The sequence below is a fragment of the Gavia stellata genome, chromosome 2 (genome assembly GCF_030936135.1).
Source record: "Gavia stellata isolate bGavSte3 chromosome 2, bGavSte3.hap2, whole genome shotgun sequence".
In the NCBI taxonomy this organism is placed as follows: domain Eukaryota; kingdom Metazoa; phylum Chordata; class Aves; order Gaviiformes; family Gaviidae; genus Gavia; species Gavia stellata.
Window position 1 is genome coordinate 112,466,780 of NC_082595.1, and position 20,191 is coordinate 112,486,970.

General features: G+C 52.1%; 1 protein-coding gene across 1 annotated transcript; it reads right to left on the minus strand.

The window, feature by feature from the left end:
- Positions 1-12,561: 12,561 nt before the first annotated feature.
- On the minus strand, positions 12,562-19,889 carry LOC104254868 (interferon-induced very large GTPase 1-like). Its single transcript, XM_009808760.2, has one exon. It carries the CDS (start codon positions 19,887-19,889, stop codon positions 12,576-12,578), a length of 7,314 nt encoding a protein of 2,437 aa, XP_009807062.2. The 3' UTR covers positions 12,562-12,575.
- Positions 19,890-20,191: the final 302 nt, after the last annotated feature.

Consider the following 20,191-nt stretch of genomic DNA (forward strand, 5'->3'; position numbering starts at 1 on the left):
CACTGCGGGACAGGGCAAGGAGTCCACTACCCATCGCATGCACAAGCGGCCCAGTTCATGCCTTTACGGGTAGGGACTGCAGTAAAAAACCCACACAGAGCAGTGCAGAGCCAAAGACAGCTCCGCTCCCCAGAAGGAAGGGGCAGAGAGGTGGTCTGCAGCAGCACAAGCCTCACCTTGTGAGCATCAACCAAACCACCCAGAGAAGAGCAGCCCTGGCCTGACAGTCGTGCTGATGCACCGGCTGTTTGGCAGCCAATACAGCCGAGCTGCGTGTCCCTGGACGAGTCACCTTCTCATACAAAAACCCACAGAGGTTTAAAGTTCCTCCTAGGAAACCCTGCAGGACCCACCATCGACTGAAGTAGCAGTAGGTCCCTGACCTCAAAGGGCTTCATCACTGCCACTGTGTGGTTAACAACAGAGAGTCTGGGAATCCCCCACCAAAACATGGTTCAGTATCTTCGATATCCCGTAATGCAAAGGCCGCCACGCAGAAACCAGACCTGCAGCAGCAGCAAACAGCGCCCTGAGCTGCCGGCAGCAATTTCAGGATTCTTCACGGTGATGAGATGTAAACACACACAGACCAGGTCCCGGGAGTGGAACTAGCTCATCACTCATCAAAACCTTACCACACACCTCAGAAGCGTCCCTAGAAAGCAAGATAAATCCCTTACCTTCATCTCACTGCTTAGCACAGAGCAAAAGCTCAGTCAAGGGTCATGAGCCATGTTGTTTCCAGTTAGCCTATGAGCGCTGCTTCTGTCTCTTCCAACCACGGCAGCTGGGCAGTTTTCAGACCACGAGAGCTGCAAGGGACACACTTAGCTGGGCAGAGGTTCAAAACCCTGAATTTAACCGCAGAACAGGAGAAGAAAGAAGAAAAACAACTCTAACTTTTACAGCTGCTCATCTTAAAAGCCATGGAGCCTAGGAGGACTTCTGGACTTCCTTAGAGCATCCTCCACAACACAGTGCAGCCAAGCAGCACCTTGGGAAGCTGTGTGCTGTTTAAAGGCAGACACAGACACACACAGGCTCAGAGCAATTAAAAAAGCCCTTGGGGAAGGAGTTAAGTGATTCAAGAACAGGGCTCAAAGGCTTCCCCTCCTCCACAGCCTTCCTGCTAAGGACCCTGCAGGAGAAGGCAAGCTGTTTGTCTGGGGGTGAGGAAGACTGGCCTTTTAATCACCATGGCCTCAAGCCTCACAACCACATCGCTAGCATCAAAAGGCCTTCCTTTCTGCTGCTCTGGCTACCAGTTTTGTTGTTGTTCCACTGGTCTGAACTGCCACTGGCACACATTGGTGTCTCTGCTCAGCAGAGCAAACCCTGCAGAGATCTCTTTAGGGCTCGTATTTCCAGAGCAGCCTATAAAAGCCTGCCAGGGAGAGCTTCCAGCCATCTGCTTCCCACAGCGCAGCATCTGTAGCCCTGCTCTCCACAGGACTTAAAGTCTGAAGGCAAGAGGATTTCTTGAGGCTGGCTGAGGGGAAGAGCACCCTCTTCTTCAGGGCAGAGAAGACACCACACGGGACCGGCTTCAGGGACCTATAGAAACTGTTCAATCAACAGCCAAAGCATGATACACGCACCACTCGTGGAACTGCAGTGCCTGGCAGATCTGCTGATGACAGATCTGGTGACAGCCCAGGAGATCAGGGGTTTCCACCTGGAAGAAGGGTACAGAAAAGGGAGAAGAGCATCCAGGAGGGGAGTACTTCCCACAATAAAAAGAAATCGTTTAAGCTAGATGCCCAGCCCTTTGGTGCATTCAGCACACCAGGTCTCCCAAGCTAAGGTCTCATCTGACACTGCAGGACAACCGTGCTCGATACGCTACTGCAAACCCTGTAGTGACCCTGACCAGGAGACTGCTGTAGACAAAGAAGTCAGCGACCCACATCGCAGTCAGCCTGAGTGTGCCCAGGCCTGTGTTGAGCTGCACAAATCCCTTGGCCACAGGATAAAATCAGCCAGCTCGTTGCGGCGGAGGAGCCTGTGGGCAGCTCCCACTCACTACCAGTGACTGGGCCACCTGCCTGTCCTTGCCTTTATCTAGAAGTGCAGCAAGAAGCTCTTGTGAACGTCGTTTCCATCCGACCCTGGAAACAAGGAACAGAATTGTTTTCCTGTAAGAAAATCCTATAATAGCTCAAACGATCAAGATCTGGGAAATATCTTCTATGGACAGGGTCTGCCCAGCATGCAGTGCATGGATCGGATGTAAGGGATGTAAGATTATCTATACTATTCTCTCCTTATAGTGTTAGCTCTAATAAATAGCATTTTAAACGTCACCTTACAGAGTTCAAGTGCCTTTCTTACTGGGATAACAGACCAGCACATCCTGGTGCAAAATCTCTGCTGTGTATGAACCCACCACAGAGCTTGTACGCTCTCAACCACACAGCCATGCTCAGCACAAGACGCCTTCTCCACCCTCAGGAACAGGCAGTTGGAGAAAAGCCCTCTTTTCCCAAGGCAAGAGATGTCACCCTTCACTGCTGCAGCCGTCCTGCAGTGGCTGCTCTGGGCAGCTCTGCGCCAAACACCGTGGTAGGAGAGTGATGCTGGGACCTGCTGAGGTGCTCCCCTCTGCGTTGGGAGAGCATTACCAGCTCACAGCAGATTGATGGCCAAGGCCACAGCGAAGTGCAGGTCACTGCAGAGAGAAGCTGGGATGAGCAGTGGGTCTGGACATTTTTTCTTAGTGCTTAAGCATTGCCGGCTGCTCCCAGGCCTCAGCCCAGCAGGCACGCGGCAGCAAACACCAAGAGGACTTCATTTTACTGCCCACGCGGGTAATGAGACAAAGAACCTCTTTCACAAGAGCCACCGGTGAGCGGGCTGCCGCCAGCCTGCCCCATGCCACTGGTGGTTGCGTGCTCCCCATGAGCTGCCATCACCAGCTCCTGCTCAGAAGCAAGGACGCAGAAATGGAAGGATTTTAGGGTGCAGTAATTTTGCTATAAAAGGCACTTCCCAAGCCCCAATTCGCTTTCCTCTTACTGAACTCATACCTGCTCCCAAAGGTTCTGGGGTGAGACACCAGCCTGTCCCACCTTTGGACCCAAACACGACACGTGTCATTGCCTTCCCTCTTGCGTCCCTCCCATGCCACACGTAAGGACCGGCACTCCCACGTCCTCCTTCACTGGCATTTCCACCAAACCATTACTCCTGAGGATAACACGTACCCTTAAGGAAAGCCTGAGGTTCAGATGGCATCATGACAGAGGCTCGTACCTGCACTCCCGCCCAGCTCACACGGCGAGGAAAACACACAAGCAGAGACCACTTGCACACATGGCCAGAACCTCATACATAACACTCATCACTCGAGTACTTTCCCTTCTCCTATGTGAGCTGGATGAAAGAACCATACAGCGAGCACACATCTGGCTGCAAGACGTGCCCCAGGAACAGTCACCAGTGACTCCATCACACCAGAAGACACCAGTACAGTACAGGACCCCACAGGGTAGAGCTGAATAAGGCAGAATCACAAGCAGCTCAGACAACACTGGGCAAGGAAAGGGTACAGGAAATGCAGGGCACGTGACTGGAATACCAATAGACACTGACAAACCATTGAAGCCGTCTGTAACTAGCAGGACACGTGAAGTTGCAGTGCTCTGCCCTCACTTGCAGTCAGTCTCACTTCCCACCGCTGCTTTTGGCACCGTGGCAGCTGCGAGCACAGCCTCCCAACCCACTGAAATGAGCCACAAGAGTCACAGTGCTGCAGAAAGCAACGTGCAGCTCATCAAGACGCACCAGCAGTAGCAATACGAGTGCTGTATGCAATGCACGAAGCCTTCCTTCCCCTCTCCGCTGCGCTGGCAAGGCTCCAGCTTGCATGCTGCATCCAGCTCTGGGCACCACACTCGGGAAAGACAGAGACAACTTGCATAAGGGAGAGTTGTTTGGGTTGCTCTGTGAAACAGGACTCAGAGGCAGTCTGGAGGGAAGAAAGGGGTAGGTCTTTCTCCTAGAGAAAGCAAAGTAGGCGCAGACACCTCTGTGAAGGTTACAGACGGTCCCATTTTCCCTCCTCCCCATAAATTTATAGGAGGAGGTTGCCCAGAAGCCTGCCAGAAAGCTATTCGCAGACAGGTTTTTAAGAAGCAGATCATGACCTCTGGCATCCAACTACTCCGAAACAGCATCTTTCTTGGCAGAGGACATTCAATACTCAACAATAGCAGAGTGTCTGGCTTGCTTTTCTTTGGAAGGTCGACACATGCATCCTGCTCTACAGCCTCAAAACAACAGCTTTATTTTTGATATCCAGGCCTCCGCTCTGCCAGAAGCATCGGCTGATCGAACTAGGCTAACAAGCCGGAGGAAGTGCAGGAGTAGACACACTCAGGATTTGTCTGGCACTATGACCGCCACATACAGCATCTCCTCAGGGGAAGCCTCAGCACGCTGCTGCCAGGCAGGACTGTAATACATTAGCTACAAAAGATGTATTTGTTCCGGCAGAGAAACCCTTTCTTCCCATTTTAGGTTAGCTTAACTTAAATTGTCTCCAAAGGTACATAAGCTACACCCGAATCACACAGTCTCCTACTGCAGAAGTGATAGAGGTACAAAGAAAAACTCTCCGATAACGCTGCACTTTTTGTTGCACAGCTTCCTCAGGCAGAGGGGCTCTTCTGTGTATCTTCAAGAGCAGATAAAGGACGGTTCCCTCTACACCCATACCCCCCGTGGCACCAAGCCAGCCTGTGACAGAAGGAGCATACACCTACCTCTCCCCCAGCCAGGAGAAATGTGCACGCTGCAAAGCTAAAACCATCTGGACTCCTGACTCGCCGCTTCCCATATGCGTTCCTGGCAGCAACAGGAGAAGTAAACCAGCCAGGGCTGGAGAAAGCTGTGGATCATCTTGCATGAAGCTCTTCTGCTCCTGCTGTATCAGCTCCAGGGACACTAGCTCCTCTCAGAGAGCAGGGACACATTCCTTCTCTTGGACACATGTTGCCTCCTCCGTATCTCCACGAATCTGCTTGCTCTCCTCCAAATCTATCACGTGCGGGCTGGAGAGCTTCTGCCAGGCACAGCTTAAAGACTGAGGCAGAGTCAAAGGCTGCAGAGCCGTTTGCAGCAGGAACTGCGGAGGGTTTGGTTCTGACTAGGCATCACCTTTTTGGCTGGTCCCTCCTAAGAGCTGTCACTCGTCCTAGCTGCTTTCCCACTACACTGGCTTCGGGTACGTATTCAAGTTACACAACGTGAACCACCTTCTCAGGTGACCTGCTGCGCTGCTGCCACGCACCGACCTCTTCCAATGCGTCCCCCCACTTTGGGGATGAGGCAGAGAAAGCAGCTCAGCAACAGCTAAATGACTCTTCCGTTACTTTGCGTGCCATCCAAAGAGGCATCAGTGTAAAGCAGAAATGACGCTCTTTGAGCACTAAGTGTGAACCCACCCACTCTTATCAAAGTCCTTGCTGACTCAGTAAAACCACAATCTCTCAAGCAAAGCTACTTCTGCCAGTAAGACCCCACTCCTGCCCTCAGGACACACGCAGCTTTATGGGCCTCTGCCTGTTGGTTCAGCTGTGCCAGGCTGGGAGTGATGTCTCCATCGGAGACCTGCTTGCACATTTCAGCCCTATGCCATCCGAATCCAAGACCAGTAAGCACAACGCCAGCATGTAACTGGTGACAGTAAGCCGCTGATGCTGCCCACCCCATGCTTTATGTGCTAGACGGGACTTTCCTCCTCGCCCTGGTCTGCATTCAGGGTCCTGTTCATAGATTTAACCGCAAGGCATTTCCATCAGAGGCATCTCCAGAAAGACCACGACCTGGGAGCAGGTCTTTAGTGCCTGCTACTCAAACGAGAAGGTTGCTGCAGTTGTTTGGACCCTCCCAAATTCAACTGCCAGCACCACCTGTAGAGGATGGAGACCCCTTCATCACCACACAGGTACTGGGAGGGAAGGCAGTAACACCACAAATCCCTCCCGGCACTACTGGAACAGGCTGAACACACGACAGTCTCCCTCTTTAAGCAAAAGAGCATTGTCTTCGCGGGAGCAAAATTCATTGCTTTGGGAGTCCTGGCTCAAAGCTGGGTATGTTTTGCTTACCTGTTTCCAGCACTCACAAAAACGCACTATCTTTCACTGCCTTTCTAAACACATTTAAAAGTTTACTGATGAATCCCCATACAATCCATCTTTCACCGGGAACCTCACGCAACCTGTCACATTGGTCAAACTCGCTCTACCAAGTCCACTTATCTCCAGCTCATTAGCTCTGAGCGCGCAAAAGAAGAGCGTGAGGAGGCCCTGACCACTCCTGCCCCCATAGACTGCTCCAGGAGGAGATGAAACCCATGCAGACAGCCTCACCCAGCTACACAAGACAGCACATCACCTGCTTCGCTCCCTGAATTCATCAGACTTGTCCTAACTGTCCTGCAAGCTTACATGACACCCCATGAACCACCCTGGAAGGACGACTGCAACATGACCCAATGTGACAGATCCTAGAACAAGAGCAAAGCAAAGGGGAAAGTGAGGTGAAACCTTTTAGCCTCACTGCTGCTGCAGGAGAAGAAAAAAGATGGCAAACACCCTCCCCTCCACATAAACACACAATCCAGTGGTCCCCTGTGTTAAGGATGCCACATGCTTTGGCCCAAAAACAGCTCCTAGAGATTTAAACTGCCACAGCAGAGCCTGTTCGCACTTACGGCGGCTTCCTTCAAAGGTTTCCAGTGCTTTGAACAAGAAACAGACTGCCACGCTCACACGAGGAGACGGGGACGATCTCCAGCATGTTGCTGTGGGTCTGACTGTGCAGGGAACAGCCACAGGGCAGGAGCAACCTGGTCCTGAGCTAAACGTGGCGGGAGCCCTTTGGCTGGCTGCACTCCCACCGCGACACAGACCCACAGCCCCCTCCTCTGCAGCCCCTTCACGGCAGGGGCAGCCACAGCACAACCTGGCTAGGTGCTGACCTCGCTGCGGGCGGTGACGTGCCACAGCCGCCCCTCTTGACCATGTCGCTGACAGCCCAAGCAGGGGTGGGGGGGACAGGCAAGCTGCCACAGCACCGCTCCCAATCACACCCACACGGCACCCAGCAATTCCCCCCCCACTCCCAGGGACAGCATTGAACGTGATCACGCCCCACTCAGAAACACTCTACCGTGCTGTAGGACGTGAAGGTGTGTCCCCACCCCAGGAGCATGGCTGGGGGAGCACAGCTGGCGTGCAATGGTGTGCCACTGCCCCACACTCCGCTGTCCCCACGCCGGACCCCACTGCACACAGCTTGTCCTGCCCCAGGGGGGCAAACAGCCCGGGGGTGCCCACCTGGCGTGCGGACACGCTCGGACCACGTTGCACTGGACATTGGGTCCAGCGGCACCGCACACTGCGTCCTCGTCCCCGCTGAGAAACAGGCTGGGGGTGCCCAGTTCGCAGGCGGACACCCCTTGATTCGCTGCAGGGCACACGAGGGTCCCCCTGTCCCCTCCCGCAAGGAAGGGGTTCCACGTCTCCCACGGTCACGCCTTCACCGCACCGGTCCTCACTGCACCCAGCACCCCCCACCGTGAAACAGCTGGGCGGGGGGGAAGGAGAGAGGAAAAGCATTTTATTCCACCGCATTGCACTGGTCCCCACGGCATGGCCCACCCGGGGAACTGCACGTGGGGTGGGGGGGTGGCCTGCACGGACACGAGGACCCACTGCACTGCCCTAGACCTCACTGCACCCCAACCTGGGGCAGCGTTGGGCGGGGGGGTGTCACACACTTCATACAACCACCCTTCCACTGCATAGCACCCCCCTCCACGGCGCCGGGCCCCACTGCGGCTGCCCCCGCCCCACGGAACAGGGCCCCACAGCCCCCCCTCCACGGGGCCAGGACCTACAGCAGCCCCCGCCCTCCCCGCCACGGCACAGGGCCCCACTGCAGCTTCCCCCCACAGCACGGGGCCCCACGGCACCCCTCCCCACGGCACGGGGCCCCACGGCACCCCTCCCCACGGCACCGGGCCCCACGGCACCCCTCCCCACGGCACCCCTCCCCACGGCACGGGGCCCCACGGCACCCCTCCCCACGGCACCGGGCCCCACGGCACCCCTCCCCACGGCACCGGCCCCCCCCCCCCTCCGGCTCCGGGCCCCACTGCAGCCCCCCCACCACGCATCTCCCCTCCCAACGGCGTCCCCCGAGAGCTCCCGCCCAGGCACGGCGGCCCCCTCAGACATCCTCCTCAAGGCGCCGGGCCCCGAGGCACCCCCGAGCCCCACGGCCAGGCCCCCGACGCCCCCCAACCCGCGCGTCCCTCCCGCTCGGCGCGCCGGTACCTTGTACTTGCCGAAGCCGGCCAGCTGCTCGGCGGTCACGTACTCCATGGCGGCCGCGGCCCCGGCCCCGGCCCCGGCCCCGGCCCCGGTCCCGGTCCCTGCCCCGGTCCCGGTCCCGCCGCTCCGCGCCCGCCCAGGCCCGCGCCGGCCGCCGTAGCCCGCCTCCCGCCGCCGCATCGGCCCACCCGGCGTGGCCGTGACGTCACGGCGCCCCGCCCGCCGCGCGGCCGGGCGAGGCGAGGGGCCGGCTGCGGGAGGGCGCCGCCTGCAGGGCGGGAGGGCGCCGGGCTGTGAGGGGAGCGGCCGGCCTCTCCTGAGGGGCGGCTTGCTGCTGGCAGGTATCGGCTCTAAAAAGGGGCTTTTGGGGGGAAATAAAGACCCGGGGAGGTCCCGTAGGGGTGGGCCCCGCCGCAAGCGCAGAGGAGGGCGAGGCCGGCCTGCCTTGGGCACCTCTCTGGTGCGGAGGCGATGAGGAGGCGAGGGAGGCCGGCTCGCCCTGGGGAGACGAGGGGATTGCCTCCCGCCTGGCTGAGGCCGGGCTCGCAGCCGGCATCCCGGGCAGCCTGCCTCTCCCCGGGGGCTGCTGACCCCTCTCTCCACGCCTGCGGGCCGGGAGGAGGTATTCGGTCAAAAAGAAGCCCCTCCTCAGGGGAAGGAGAGGGAGCAGGGGCTGCCGCAGGCGGCTGGGGCTCCGCTGAGGGGACCGGCGGCAGTGGTGGCCTTGGCAGGGTTAGGTTTACAGTTGGACACAATAATCTTAAAGGTCTCTTCCAACCTAAACGATTCTATGATTCTATGTGTCTTCCCCCACGCGCCTCATCCCCCGTCGCTGTTCAGTGGGGAACTCCGGGATTTTACGGCTTTCCGCCCAATGGAAAGAAAAACATCAGCGTTTTCAGTTTCCCTTCTCATGGGAACATCTGCCCAGCCCCAGCCCTGCTTATTCCACTTGTGCGTTTTGCTGCAGTTTTAGCATTTTTCCTTTACAGGAAAGCGAACGAGATAGGTGGTCCAAAGGGGCCAGAACAGGGGGACCTTCCCAACGCAGCTTGGACTGGGAGCATCCCAGGCTCCATGCACACTGAGGCCAGGACCGGTGGGAGAGCCCCAGGAGCGTGTAGGGCAGGGCTGGGGTGAGGGGAACCTATGGGCTCCGTGGGGAGCCTGTCCGTGTCCCACCGGCTCCGGGGACAGGTGGGACAAGGGATATGTGTTTGGGATCCCATGGGGAGGAGGGAATGGGGGGTACACAGAGGGAGGAGGTACAGAAAGGATAGAGCAAGGAGGGGGAGAAGAAGATAAAGCAAAGAAGGGGAGAAGAGAAAGTGAAAGCAGAGTTGGTACACTGAGATCTCCCCAACTCCACTTCCAGCACCATCCTGGCCTCCTCCCAGCCTGTCACCCCAGCCCCGTCACCTGCCTTCTCCAGCCCCCATCTTTCCCACCGCGTGCATCAGACAGACCCCCACCAGACAGTTCCCAGGCAGCTTTACTTTCACATCCCACCATCATCAGGTCTTTTGCCTTTCCTAATGACTCCTTTTGAACCAGCCAGTGTCACTGAGAACCTTAGTTACAAACCTTGCAGACAGGGAGAGCTACTGCATCCCTGTGTCACTCGAAGGCATGTTTGCCTTCCTTCCCACAGCAATGTCTGCAAGGAAGGACATGCCAGACGATCCCTCTGAGGGAGACGCGGGCCAGGGTGGAGTGGCAGAGATACTGAAAGACCCTCCACCCGCCTGATAACCCAGCCTGGACCTGAGGCCACCCTACTCGCCGTCTGGTCCGGCTTGAACTTTGCTGGTGAATTCAGACACACGCCCCATGCACAGCTGGTTTGGAGGATACAGACACTTGCTCCCAGCCCAGCAGCCCTCCCCAGGCACGTGTGTGGTGACCCACGGTCCTGCTCCAGCTGCCGGTGCTCAGCCCTTCACTCACCTTGTTCACGCCCGTCCCCCCAGGTAGTTCATTTTCAGGACACACACCGTTCCCACCCCCGTGGCTGGAGGTTAAAGACCCCCACTTGCTCCAGCAGCTGGCACTGAGACACCCCCCCCAACTCACTCCAGTAGCTGCACTGGGACCCCACTCACTCCAGTAGCTAACACCACAGGCCAGGGGCACCCAGCTCCCCCGTCTGACTCCAGTAGCTGGCCCCAAATCCTCTCGCACACACACAGGTCTCACCAGTAACTGGCACTTAGTCCTTGCAGCACACGCTCACACTGGCAAGGTGTGTTTCCTGTCATTGTCTCCATGTCTGTTTTGTCAGGTCTGTGTCTTGGTATATTTTGGGTTTGGTTCCCCTTTTTCCCCTCAGTTTCCCGTCTGACCAGCTCCCCGATCAGATAACCTCACCGGAATAAACCTTGTCACCCTCTCACTCATCAGTTAGTGTGAGTGACCAGGCTTGGTTCCCACCACTGCATCCCTTATCATTTGTCGGTCAGATTCATTTAACTGGATGTTCTTGTTTATGGCTTCCTCCCCTTCTTATTATCCCTTGAGACATTTAAGAAGGTCCATGATCAGACACCCTGAAAGGAGCAGACACTCTCCTTCCACACACCCTTACGCAGACCATTGCCCAGTTGCCACCTGCCTGTCTTCACAGCTCAAACCCTGAAGTCACACACAGCTGTGGCTCACCTGAAAATAAAGGATACAGAGACCAGTCCAGCCCAACTCGATTAGTTTATTAGCAAAGATTACAAGGGATTATACTGAATCACCACTTTGGCCAACTCTCCAGGAGGGCACGGTCCTTGGGTTTCCAGCGGCATTGCAGGAACTGCGCAGCAAAAAACACCGACCACCTGACTGCTGCAGTCCCAGCTGGTTACATGTTCTCCAGACCACGGCCCCGTGCCATCTGCCTGTCTTGACAGCACAAACACTGACGTCACACCCTGCCGATGGCTGCTGAGGGAGCTGCAAAGATAGGTAGTTCTCCACATCAGTCATACAAAGGCTTTTGCTCGACAGCTAAGCAAACGGCAAGAGGAGTTGCTATTATGGCTAAGAGCTGGAGGAAAGTTCATCAGGTCCAGGCACCTGCGTAGGAATGGTGTATATAATATCAGGCTGGATATTAGGAAAAATTTCTTTCCTGAGAGAGTGGTGAAACACTGGAATAAGCTGCCCAGGGAGGTGGTGGAGTCACCATCACTGGAGGTGTTCAAGGAATGTGTGGATGTGGCACTGTGGGACATGGTTTAGTGGGCATGGTGACACGTGGAAACGAACTTCACAAGTCACACAGAGTTATAAAGCAGGCATGTTTATTGCGGTGCCAGGTGCAAGGGGATTTCTCCACAAAGCTTGCACACAGGGTTAAAATCATGACAGGTATTTAAAACAGTTAACAAAGTTAGTTACGCCTACTGGTGCTACCCCTTAATTAACTATTGGTTAATACTTTTCTTACTTCATCTTAAAGTTACAGTTCTCTTTTAATTCACCACGCATGCTCAGAGAGTAGGGGGCTTAATTGGGTTGGGACTTCTCTAGCTAGGATGTGTCAAGATGCCCTGTAACAATGGTGGTGTTAGTTGACGGTTGGACTTGATGATCTTACAGGTCTTTTCCAACCGTGGTGATTCTGTGAGATGAAGTGCACCTAACGAACATGGAGTTAAACCACTACCTAAATGCACATAGGCTGTTGTGTTAACTGCGTTAATGACATTGGAGACAGAACAGCTACTGATCTGAGTACTAGCTCAGGTCATCAATAAGGGATCGATAAGGGAATGATGATCCCAAAAAGCAAAACAGCACAGCTTGCAGCCAATGTTAAGCTGCTCTCAGATCCTGCAGCCCTTTCTTTAAGCAGGATGAGTACTTGCTGCAGGAAAACTATTTTTTTGCCAGTGTCACTTATTTTCTCATAGCAGCTGATAAAATTGGTACTTTCTAATGCTGCCTTTGCTCTTCGTCTGGCGCTTCGTCTTAATCTTGGCCATATGACTGCTCTTTTTTGCTCTAAGACAAAGCAGATGTAAATGGTTTTGGCAAGAAGGGAAGATGATTCTGACCTTACCATGAAGCAAGGGAATTTCTGAGCGATGGCAGAACCAGCACGCCTTATTTCACCCAACTTTGTGAGCAATTAGATATTGTTTTCTTCATGTGGCTTGAGGTCATAGTCATTATAACAACATTTTGTGGATAGACTTGTACTATGTTCTTCTAAAATGCGGTTCTTCCTTCATATCGACTCGTCTAAAGCTTCGCCAGTTCGTCAAGTGCTTCCTGCTTTGTAATTTTCTTCCATGAAGCAGGGATTTCTCCTTTGCCGTGAAATTTCCCATTGTACCGATTTTCTAGCTCTGTCCTAAAATGAAACACAAACCATTTCCAGTATGCTTGCATGGACGGATCAGAAGGAATGTTCCAAGTGGAATAAGGACGTCCTGCATCCCGATATCTCTTGTAGGGGATCCATGTGTCTCCATCAATCCTGAATAAACAGTCACTTGCAACACTACTAGAACAAATATCAATGACCAGATTGTCTGTTTTATGCCACTTGTATCCCATCAGAACTTGCGGACGATGGAAGACAAGCTGATGGTGTCCATCGTGATTCTGCATGGTGTTTGTGCAAACAGCCCCACAAAAGGGACACCGCTCCCAGCACCCTGCAAACTGTTCAGCCAGGATTGTGTGAGGCTGCCTTTCAAATGAGCTCATATCAGCACTAGCAAACTCTTCCCTGAGATGATCCTTCAGGGGAGCCAGTGCTTCTGTCATGGCATTATTCAGGAACTCTATGTCTGTTACCTCCTGATGCTCAATGCCTTTCAGGTCCCTTCTGGGCAAGTTTAGCACCTCTTCAAGTTCGCTGCAAAATTCATCCAGCCAAAGAGAGATTTTGTCATTTCTGTCTTTTCTGTCTTTGACAACGGTGGTGGATGCAGAAACAGCTGACTGGATTTTTTCATAGTAGTGAGTAAGGGAGTCATCTAAAAACTTCTCCAGCCTCCTGTTCTTATCTAAACAGTATGCCTCAACACGTGTCTCAATGTAACGCTGTAAAAAGTCTTGTGGGCAATCAAGGTACTCCCTGAAATTCTCAAAATTTTGTTCTTCTGCCATGTGTCTCAGTATGCAAACTTCCAGAGAGGATCTATTGCCAGTGAAATCCGTGATTTTACTCTTCATGTCTCGAGCTATGTCAAGAGCTGTCTTCTCATAGACCGCCTGATGAAGGGCTGGGGCAATCTTGTCACACAGGAAGACAGCAAACATTGTGATAGAAGTGGCTCCTTGGCAGGAAATCTGGAAACATTTAAAGAAATCTTCTCTCTTGCTCTCCAGGTAGATGGCCGGATCATTTGCTTTTCTGAACGCTACATGCATGGCTTTAAACCTTTCTGCTGCCATTCTGCACAGATACAGTGATAAATCTATTCTGTAATCTTTATTAAAACTGTATTTTGCATTTCTAGGGACAGAGTCCATACCTTTCTGTACTTCATTTAGTATTTCATGAATAAAACTTCGACTGTAATCCCTTTTCTCCTTTTCCTTCTTATCAATGTTTGCCCTCACGGATGCTATGACATTATCTGTAATGCGGTGTATGTTGCTCATATCAGCATCATCAAAATTCACACTCAAGATAACCCAACGTTTTTTCTTAGTGACATGTTTCTCCAAGTCAACAGAAAATCCTCTGAGTTTGGGAAATGTCCTGATTCGTTCATGTGAGTGAGGCTCCTTAAAGTGTTCTAGAAGGACATCTTCTATGTCCACATCGATATCAACCTGTTCCGGAGGGGGAGCAGCAGAGGAGACTTCAGCAATCCAGATTGCCCAGAGAGAAATAAAGTTGTCTCTCAGTTCTCTTTCACTTAGTCTCTGGCCTTTGAGAGACAGAGCCAACTGCCTACTCCTTTTCAGGAGCTCGTTTTCGTATTCTGACTTCCTTTCATCCAGTTTACACTGGTTCTTCTTTAGTTCAATAAGATTCTCACACTTCTTTCTAGTTTCAAGAAGAAGAGATTCTTTTAGTTCTTTCAGCTTCAGTTCCGTGCTGCCTTTCCACTGGACCAGTATCTCACAGTCTCTGTCTTCACTGAAATATTTTTCCATGTCTTTTGTGATGGCATCACTTGTTCCTTGCACTAGTTTTTCAAGGTGTTCTGTGGTGACCTTCTGCAAGTCCCCATTCCGAATTTTATTGTCCAGTTTCATTTGCAAGTCTAAGATGTGGCTCCTCAGCTGCCAGGTCCACTGACCAAATGCAGTTTCCAGTTTCTTGTACGCAGCAATCTCCACTGAATTCTTGAAGCTGAAAATGAAGTTTTCATTCAGCAAGGCGTTCCAGAGGTCACTAACACGAACTTTCAAGCTCGAGAGCCTCAAAATGCTGCCCTGTGACTCCTTCTTGGCAGCTTGGAGAATTTTGCTCTTTAATTCCTGGACATTCCGGCTGTAGGTGGGATTGGGCGGTGCCATTGGGGGGTTTCCTTCCCACAGGTGAGCAAAGTAATGAATGTGGGTGTTGACGTCAAAGCGGATGACGTCGCTGAAGCAGGAGACATCACAGAATTCCTGCTGGGCGGCTGTCACCGTCATTTCATCCAGCTTTTCCTGCAGACGTCTTTGTCCTTCCATGTTCTGTTCCTTGGCACTTATTTCTCCCACATTTTGGTGCACAAACAGGCAGCTTGGAGAAAGATTTACTTGTTTCATCCTCAGAAAAGCCTGCACAGCAATCTGAAGGACATCTTGCATTTCTGAAGGATTTTCTCCAAAGATATTGATCAGAGTCATGTTGCCGATGCCAATGACAAAGGTGGCCAGCTCGTTGTCATGGTTAAGGGACTGTTTATTGGCCATTTCTATGGCACGAAGTCCCTCTGTGTCAACAACTAGCATGTAATCAAAGTCCAAATCCTGCTGCAGCTTCTCATCCACTTTAATTAGCTGCATAAATGCTCCCCGGGTGCATCTCCCTGCACTGACATTAAACTGAAGACCAAACATGGCATTCAACAGGGTTGACTTCCCTGTGCTCTGGATGCCAAGCACTGAAAGAACAAATACTCGTTTGTCCTCTAGCTTCACAATTAATCTGTCAAAGATTGCTCCAACCCATCGTAATGGTACATAAGAAGCATCACCATCCATCAGCTCAATGGGATACCCTGAAACCATCAGATTAGCTGCAATTTCAGGTAGTTTGACAAAACATTTATCCTCTGAGTTCATTGATTCCAGAGCTTCATAAATCTGCCCTACCTCTCTCAAAATATGCTCAAGGCCAATGGACGAATCATTGATTTCATTGGAGAGGGCATCTAACTTAGTCAGCAACAGAGGTTTCAGATTGTTTTTTTCATTGCTTTTCTTTATTGCCAGGATTTGAGACCATAACTGGTGATATTGTCTCTTCAGTTCATCAAGGCGATCGGAGGACAGGTCATCCATAAAGACCTTCATCCAGTGCAGGAAGTATTTTTTGGTATCTTCTGGCTGTGACTGGAGAAAGCCAAGGACTGATTTCATCAGCTGATTGAGGGGGAATGCTTTCTCTAGTTGCTTTCTTCTTATTGCTGACTTCTCTGATTCAATTTGGCTCCGATGATGCTCTATGCTCTTGTTCCTCTTTTCCTGCAAGCGAGTGAGTTCTTTGTCCTTTTTGCACCATGTGTACCACAGTTTTCCTTGAAGAGGCAGCAGCTGGGATTTGATCTCAAACAACTTCTCTTTCTTCAGAAGCTTCACCAGCGCCTTTGCCTTTTCTTTGGCTGTCACACAGGCATCTGTATCTTCATCGACTAAGAATCCGTGCTTGCGAGCTTTGTCCATGCAGGAGTCAAGGCTGAAAAGCGTGTTAGACCCTTCCAGGAGATCCCTGATTGTTTTTGTCAGCTCGCCCATTAGTTCTGCTTCGTTTCTGTTCTTGATACCTATTCTTATGTTTTGGCTAGATCGGCCAGCTGCAACATTCTCTTTTTCAGTGAAAAGACAAACCAAAGGCCTTTGTGACTGCCACAGGTCACGTAAAATTTTCATTCCTTTCTTGTCACTCTGATCAGACTCGGATATGAGCACCACGTTCACAGCGGATATCTCCTGTAAAAACTGCAGCTGTTCTTCATGATCCCTTGCATCTCCATGCAGGTTACAGAAAGCAACACAGCAGTCAAAGCTGTCATCGTCGCTACCCCGGGGACAGTACCAGGAGATCTCCACAACACCTTTCATCAGCAAACAGTCTTTGGTGCTGCCTTTGCAATGTCGGTGGAAAAAAGTGTCATGCTTTTGTTTGCTCAGCAGAGCATTCAGGATCTGAGACTTGGAAGAGGAGGGAGAACTGCCGATCCGTATGAAGGACACGATGGGTGTCTCTGCCTGATAAATGAGTTTGTTTTTGTAACTGTGAATTATGGCCTGCTTTCCTGACTTATCAGCCCCTTTCCAGCTCTTTTTGATTTGGCTGAGGGACCAGAGGGGGAACTCAATCCGTGAAGTGCACGGGTTTGGTACCAGGAGAGGTAGCGCAAACTGGCAGAAAGCAAGCTTTGTTGAAATGTACTGTCTCATGAAATCATCAGCGCAATGAAAAATTGCCATCTGGAGGTCCATGGGGTGCACACAACTCTCCCTGGCTGCAGATTCAGGGGATTCTTCCTCCAAATCAGCAAAAAAGTCATCAAAGGAATCCGAGGGTTCATGCTCTTGCTCTGTGGTTTTTGGCACGGGTGCGAGTCCTGGCTTGCTCTCGTTCTTGCAAGTCAGGTACCTCACCCGATAATCCACGGTTAATAGCTTTTGCAAGAAGTAAAATGGTAGTTCATTGTCCTTGCTGGGCTGACTGTCATGTAAAGATGTCTTGTATATGATGTGAAAATCTTCTGTCCCCATTTTTCTTGGATAGTGACTTTCTAGTCCAAGGCGCTTAAGTAAGTGGAGGAACTCTTGGTTTGCAATGGCTTGATTTGCTCTGGATTCGCTGCCATCTGATTTGGATTTGGACTGACTGCAAGGCTCTGTTCTTTGAAAAGTGTCTTCCATGTCTTTGATTATACTGTGTTTCTTCAGATCATCACATGTGTCATCCAAGCACCCATTGATAAAGGACTGCAAGTCACTTTCCAGCATCTCCCAGTCTTTGAATGCACTGTGCTTTTTGAGGAGAGTTTTTATCTCTGTGGACCACAAGTTTTTCATTTGATCTTCCATGAAAACTAAACGCTTATTCTTCTGCTCAGGGGACACCTCTTTATGTTCGCATGTTACAGTTAGACCCGTCAGCAGCAGGAAGGCATGGGCTCTGTAAACATCTTGCTCCTTCAGACTCAGATACTCCTTATGTCCCATTTGCATTTCATTTATCATGAAGATAATTTCCGGACATCCAAGGAGGTACTGAAAAGTGTGGCTTTCCACCTGGTATCCTGTGCTGGTCGTAATTAAGAGCACCAACAGCTCTATGTCTTTCTGTGCCCTTTCCTGGAGAAACTGGAGTAAGGAATAAACAGCTAGGCTTGCAGTCAAGGTGGCTTTTATCTTTGCTTCATGAATGGCAGATGCAGAGGTTTTTGGTGCATAGGTGACTTCCTGGATGTACTCCTTCATTTGCAGCAGTGTCTTGGTGAGATCTTCAAGCTCAGAAACATTGGGAGTTTCGGGAAGCATGTGCTCAGTATGGAAGATCCATTGCATAATGAAGGAAGACCTGGGGAAGTCCTTGACAGAATAGACATGAGGATCCAGGAGGCACCTCAAGAGAGACTTGATGTAGATGGTGTTTTCTGGAGGTGACTTCTTGCAAAACAGAACAGTATTCACCAGGAACTCCTGCAGTGATTTGTCCGACAGGCATACGTTGATCCAGACACTATGGTTTTTGGTTTTTTCATTCAGATTCTGTTTGAAATCTATCAGGGTGAGCAGTTTCTTTTCATCCACCGTCACCTCCCAGGCCTTCACGCACTCCATGAAAGCTCTGGCCTCTTCCACTGTACTGACCAGTTCCTCTCCAAACATGGTGCCGATGCTGTAATTCGTTAATGCTTCGTACGCAGCCCTGAGGCTGCTGCTCATTTGATAGGTGGACTTGAAATCGCTGCTGTGATTGAACAGGATCACATCCCACACTGGGATCAGCTGAAAGCCTCGGTCGATAACACACCAGGTTGTGTTATTAGTTACAAGCCCCAATTTCCACTGAGGAAGAGAATCCGTCTCTGATGGGCCCCCTGTGTTGGTCACGTAGACCTGAACTGCTGTGTAGGCACTCCTTCTGTCTCCTCCCTGAAAAGAAGCCTGTGAGCTGGATTTTGAAATATCCGTGTCCGCTGCCACGCTGACACTGAAGCCGCTGTAGCTGGCCCCGATGTGGCAGTTCAGTGCCTCAGATGCTTGTCGCTTCATTTCTTCCCGCTCCTCAGCTCTGAATCCTTCCGTAGATGCCTTCCACCAGAATATCCCCCCAAAGTGGAGGGGACCCTGGTTTACGTGGGACCCAAACCTGCTGAAGAAGCTTGCACACCTGCTCTTCAGCATGTTGGACCTGTCTGCTTCCTGAGTGATGCTCCAAAGATGCTCGATGTCTTGCAGCTCCCGCAGGGCCGCATCTGAGAGGCGAAGCTGATGCTTTTGGAAGTAGCAGGAGGCCAGAGGGATGTACTGGTACTTGGTGGTGCAAATGTAGCTCTGCTCAGAGTGGGACTGGTGGGTGTCCTCTGACCGCGAAGAGCTGCTGTAATCTACATCAGCTTCAATGTTAAACCCCCAGAACCTGGCTTTGGCAGAAACGCTGATGCTGAACCCCAGCTGCTCCATGGACTTGGTGAAAGTGGCTTCTGCTGCAGAGCAGGAGAACTCCTTCCTCTCAAGCAGCGACCCTTGCTCTGGTCCAGCAAGCTTGAATCCATCGGGAACCCTGATGAGCTGGTCTCGCTTCGCCAGCACATCTGCGAGGCTACTGGTTCTGTAAATGCCCTGCAGGGCCAGTCCCCCCGACGCCCGCCTCAGAACCTCTATGTCGGAGACGTTCTCACCCCTGCCCACTGACGACTCCTGCTGCTCCAGCTGCTTCTGGATGCTCTCCAGCACATCCACCAGTGACTTCTCCGGTGGTGCCCAGTACTCTTTGGGAATGTCCATGGCTTGCCATAAAGCCTCCTCTTTCTGTCTTATAACGTCCTTGCTGTGGCTCCGGCTGTTGTGCATTTCTTTCAGCTCCTTCAGGGCTAGCTTGGCCGCTTCTTGTCTCTGCTTTGTCGTCTCCAAGCGCTCCTTCTGCAGCTCCTCAAAAGTTGCTTTGTTGTCTGTTAGTTCCAGGAGTTTTCGGAGCGCCCTTAGTTCCCAGGGGTACCGTGCTTCACACTCCAGCTTAAGGTAGTCTTCATATTGCAGATGTTTCAGGGCTTCTCTGGACTTGACTCCCAGTATCTCCGACAGTTTGGGGAGCCAGTATCCATCATCCAGTCCTTCCTTCTCACAAGCTTCTGCCAGTAGTTTTTTAGCTAGATGTGCCTTTTCATCACCCTCTAGTATGTCCTGCTGTGAATCCATGGCTGTGGAAGAGGAAAACAGACTTTCTTTAAGGTATGTTATAAGAGACCATGGCCTCTTATAAGAGGACTCTCCAGCAGTTGGAGGCCCAGGGATTCCTCCTACCCAGCTGCTGGAGCCCAGCCTAGGACACCCCAAGACCTGGGGGTCTCTGTCCTGGGACAGTAGATGCTGCTTTCCCATTTGCAGCTTCAACCCTGAAGCTGAGTGTGTATTCTGGAGACAACACACACACAGACTTGGCCACACAACCTGCCATGGGCAAGGCGCTGCCTTCAACAGAGACCACATATACCCAAGAG

Bases quoted from the DNA above. Each gene is read 5' to 3' on its own strand.
- LOC104254868 (XM_009808760.2), bottom strand. From the start codon at position 19,889: ATGGATTCACAGCAGGACATACTAGAGGGTGATGAAAAGGCACATCTA.